Here is a 4,904-nt window from a genome sequence, read left to right on the forward strand (position 1 = left end):
ATTATCCGCGAAACAAAATCCGCGCAAAATATCAGGAAAGAAAAAAAAAACAGAAAACGGGAAATAAATTTGGTCCAAAAAATTATCAATTAATCACCAAATCCATAGCCGAAGCCAAAGCCGAAGACGAAGACGAGCTGACCGAGCAACAACGACGACGACGGCGTAAGGCACCAGTTCTTCTTAACTCTTTAAGAGCTAGAAGATGTGCTTCTCTATATAAGCACAAAGATTTTCTTTCCTTCTTCCAATGAGGACAAAGTGCATTAATAAAGGAAACTATTTCAAACTTTTCGTTTCCATCCTAATCTTTTTCCTCCATTTCCCATTCACACCTCTTTATATATTTAGATAAAAAGCCCAACAATCCCTCACATGAATAGGGAATGGCTACCTGAAAATATGCATGCATGAAAAATTGTGTGATTTACAAGCAAGGATTAATTGCATCTGGATAAGTAGGTTTCCCTTTGAACTTTCCGTAGTGAACTTATGTCGTATATACTCGGTCAATCAGTAGATTTGATATCTTTGAACCGTCGAACTTTGGTGTATACCTAGACAGCCATAAGTCACACAATTAACCCTTTAACTGCATTCGGTTCTCATTGTTGTATTCGTTTCAGCCATGAACACCGCCTGGTTCATAAGTGCATAGGGAACTAGCCTTACAAAATTCTCCTTGAAGAGGCTTCCACTTCACACTTATATAGGTGATTCCTAAACGTGTTATCCCATAGATACACTATTTGATATACTTTGTATCAAACTTAGAAACCATTAAAAAGCCTTAATGCTTTATCTTTAGTACTGAAGATTGTCTCATCACAAGAATAGACCAAAATTTTGACAATGTTGAACCGTCACTAATGACTTTGTTTGATCTCCTTGAACCTAGATCTTGGGATCTCCAGTCTTTAGGTAGAGTTACTTTCACAGTGACTTGTCCTCGGCCATAGTCCCATTCCGTTCGATGATTTATCAACCGCCCCTCTATTCAGGCCTTTTGTAAGTGTATCCGACATATTATCTTTTGACTTTACGTAGTCAATTATGATAATTCCACTAGAGAGTAGTTGTCTAACGGTATTATGTCTTCATTGTATGTGACGAGATTTTCCGTTATACATAACGCTTCCAGCCCTTCCTATTACCGCTAGACTATCGCAATGTATGCATATAAGAGCCACTGGTTTAAGCCAAAACGGAATATCTTCCAAGAAATTTAGGAGCCATTCTGCTTCTTCTCCAACCTTATCTAAAGCTATAAACTCAAACTTCATTATAGAGCGAGCAATGCATGTTTGTTTGGATGATTTCCAAGAAATTGCTCCTCCACCAATTGTAAAAACATATTCACTTGTGGACTTTGTTTTTGATGACCCAGTGATCCAATTTGCATCACTATATCCTTCAACTACTGTAGGATACTTACTGTAATGCAAAGCATAATCTTGGGTATGCCTTAGATACCCCAAAACCCGTTTCATTGCCATCCAATGAGTTTGGTCGGGATTACTTGTGTAATGACTCGGTTTACTTACTGCACAAGCTATATCAGGACGTGTACAATTCATGGTGTACACTAAACTTTCCAACACACGAGCGGAGCCGATGCCGAGCCGAGCGAGCGACGACGACGGCGTGAAGCACCAGTTCTTCTTAACTCTTTAAGAGCTAGAAGATGTGCTTCTCTATATAAGCACAAAGATTTTCTTTCCTTCTTCCAATGAGGGACAAAGTGCATTAGTAAAGGAAACTATTTCAAACTTTTCGCTTCCCTCCTAATATTTTTCCTCCATTTCCCATTCACACCTCTTTATATAATTAGATAAAAAGCCCAACAATCCCCCACACGAATAGGGAATAGCTATCTGAAAATATGCATGCATGAAAAATTGTGTGATTTACAAGCAAAGAGTAATTGTATCTGGATAAGTAGGTTTCCCTTTGAACTTTCCGTAGTGAACTTATGTCGTATATACTCTGTCAATCGGTAGATTTGATATCTTTGAACCGTCAAACTTTGGTGTATACCTAGACAGCCATAAGTCACACAATCAACCCTTTAACTGCCTTTAGTTCTCATTGTTATGTTCATTTCGGCCATGTACACCGCCCGGTTCATAAGTGCGTAGGGAACTGGCCTTACAAAATTCTCCTTGAAGAGGCTTACACTTCACACTTATATAGGTGATTCCTAAACCTGTTATCCCATAGATACACTATTTGATATACTTTGTATCAAACTTAGAAACCATTAAAAAGCCTTAATGCTTTATCTTTAGTACTGAAGATTGTCTCATCACAAGAATAGACCAAAACTTTGATAATGCTGAACCGTCACTAATGACTTTGTTTGATCTCCTTGAACCTAGATCTTGGGATCTCCAGTCTTTAGGTAGAGTTACTTCCACAATGACTTGTCCTCGGCCATAGTCCCATTCCCTTCGATGATTTATCAACTGCCCCTCTATTTAGGCCTTTTGTAAGTGTATCCGACGCATTATCTTTTGACTTTACGTAGTCAATTGTGATAATTCCACAAGAGAGTAGTTGTCTAACGGTATTATGTCTTCGTCGTATGTGACGAGATTTTCCGTTATACATAACGCTTCAAGCCCTTCCTATTGCCGCTAGACTATCGCAATGTATGCATATAAGAGCCGCTGGTTTGGTCCAAAACGGAATGTCTTCTAAGAAATTTAGGAGCCATTCAGCTTCTTCTCTAGCCTTATCTAAAGCTATAAACTCAAACTCCATTATAGAGCGAGCAATGCATGTTTGTTTGGATGATTACCAAGAAATTGCTCCTCCACCAATTGTAAAAACATATCCACTTGTGGACTTTGTTTCTCATGACCCAGTGATCCAATTTGCATCACTATATCCTTCAATAACCGCAAGATGCTTACTGTAATGCAAAGAATAATCTTGCGTATGCCTTAGATACCCCAAAACTCATTTCATTGCCATCCAATAAGTTTGGTCGGGATTACTTGTGTAACGACTCAGTTTACTTACTGCACAAGCTATATCAGGACGTGTACAATTCATGGTGTACATTAAACTTACCAACACACGAGCAAAGCTGGTGCCGAGACGAGCGAGCGACGACGACGGCGCGAAGCACCAGTTCTTCTTAACTCTTTAAGAGCTAGAAGATGTGCTTCTCTATATAAGCACAAAGATTTTCTTTCCTTCTTCCAATGAGGGACAAAGTGCATTAGTAAAGGAAACTATTTCAAACTTTTCGTTTCCCTCCTAATTTTTTTCCTCAATTACCCATTCACACCTCTTTATATAATTAGATAAAAAGCCCAACAATCCCTCACATGAATAGGGAATGGCTATTTGAAAATATGCATGCATGAAAAATTGTGTGATTTAGAAGCAAAGAGTAATTGTATCTGGATAAGTAGGTTTCCCTTTGAACTTTCCGTAGTGAACTTATGTCGTATATACTCGGTCAATTGGTAGATTTGATATCTTTTAACCGTCGAACTTTGGTGTATACCTTGACAGCCATAAGTCACACAATCAACCCTTTAACTGCCTTTGGTTCTCATTGTTGTGTTCGTTTCGGCCATGAACACCGCCTGGTTCATAATTGTGTAGGGAACTGGCCTTACAAAATTCTCCTTGAAGCGGCTTACACTTCACACTTATATAGGTGATTCCTAAACGTGTTATCCCATAGATACACTATTTGATATACTTTGTATCAAACTTAGAAACCATTAAAAAGCCTTAATGCTTTATCTTTAGTACTGAAGATTGTCTCATCACAAGAATAGACCAAAATTTTGACAATGTTGAACCGTCACTAATGACTTTGTTTGATCTCCTTGAACCTAGATCTTGGGATCTCCAGTCTTTAGGTTGAGTTACTTCCACAGTGACTTGTCCTCGGCCATAGTCCCATTCCCTTCGATGATTTATCAACTGCCCCTCTATTTAGGCCTTTTGTAAGTATTTCCGACACATTATCTTTTGACTTTACGTAGTCAATTGTGATAATTCCACTAGAGAGTAGTTATCTAATGGTATTATGCCTTCGTCGTATGTGACAATATTTTCCGTTATACATAACGCTTCCAGCCCTTCCTATTGCCGCTAGACTATCGCAATGTATGCATATAAGAGCCACTGGTTTGGGCCAAAACAGAATGTCTTCCAAAAAATTTAGGAGCCATTTAGCTTCTTCTCCAGCCTTATCTAAAGCTATAAACTCAAACTCCATTATAGAGCGAGCAATGCATGTTTGTTTGGATGATTTCCAAGAAATTGCTCCTCCACCAATTGTAAAAACATATCCACTTGTGGACTTTGTTTCTGATGACCCAGTGATCCAATTTGCATCACTATATCCTTCAATTACCGCAGGATACTTACTGTAATGCAAAGCATAATCTTGGGTATGCCTTAGGTACCTCAAAACTCGTTTCATTGCCATCCAATGAGTTTGGTCAGGATTACTTGTGTAATGACTCGGTTTACTTACTGCACAAGCTATATCAGGACGTGTACAATTCATGGTGTACATTAAACTTTTCAACACACGAGCGGAGCCGGTGCCGAGCCGAGCGAGTGACGACGACGACGCGAAGCACCAGTTTTTATTTACTTTTTAAGAGCTAGAAGATGTGATTCTCTATATAAGCACAAAGATTTTCTTTCCTTCTTCCAATGAGGGACAAAGTGCATTAGTAAAGGAAACTATTTCAAACTTTTCGTTTCTCTCCTAATCTTTTTTCTCCATTTCTCATTCACAACTCTTTATCTAATTAGATTAAAAAAAACCAACAATTATATGTACATATATATGACATAGTATATTAGAATATTAGATCTTGAAAATCCGGGGAGCATATGATGTTCATAATATAAATTTTCAATACGTA

At 38.3% G+C, this 4,904-nt stretch overlaps 2 protein-coding genes across 2 annotated transcripts; both read right to left on the minus strand.

Annotated features, from left to right (window-relative positions):
- Positions 1–1,097: 1,097 nt before the first annotated feature.
- Positions 1,098–1,496, minus strand: LOC138899130 (secreted RxLR effector protein 161-like). Its single transcript, XM_070185252.1, has one exon. It carries the CDS (start codon positions 1,494–1,496, stop codon positions 1,098–1,100), a length of 399 nt encoding a protein of 132 aa, XP_070041353.1.
- Positions 1,497–2,762: 1,266 nt separating this feature from the next.
- LOC138899131 (secreted RxLR effector protein 161-like) lies at positions 2,763–4,537 on the minus strand. The gene is made up of 2 exons (XM_070185253.1): positions 4,094–4,537; positions 2,763–2,891 (listed from the first exon to the last, which is right to left on the minus strand). Exons 1-2 carry the CDS (start codon positions 4,535–4,537, stop codon positions 2,763–2,765), a joined length of 573 nt encoding a protein of 190 aa, XP_070041354.1.
- Between the last annotated feature and the right edge of the window lie 367 nt (positions 4,538–4,904).

This window comes from Nicotiana tomentosiformis, chromosome 9, assembly GCF_000390325.3.
Source record: "Nicotiana tomentosiformis chromosome 9, ASM39032v3, whole genome shotgun sequence".
In the NCBI taxonomy this organism is placed as follows: domain Eukaryota; kingdom Viridiplantae; phylum Streptophyta; class Magnoliopsida; order Solanales; family Solanaceae; genus Nicotiana; species Nicotiana tomentosiformis.

Bases quoted from the DNA above. Each gene is read 5' to 3' on its own strand.
- LOC138899130 (XM_070185252.1), bottom strand. From the start codon at position 1,496: ATGGCAATGAAACGGGTTTTGGGGTATCTAAGGCATACCCAAGATTAT.
- LOC138899131 (XM_070185253.1), bottom strand. From the start codon at position 4,537: ATGAATTGTACACGTCCTGATATAGCTTGTGCAGTAAGTAAACCGAGT. The intron at 2,892-4,093 runs GTTATGTATAAC...CGGTTATTGAAG, and splicing joins CAATAGGAAGGGCTGGAAGC to GATATAGTGATGCAAATTGG.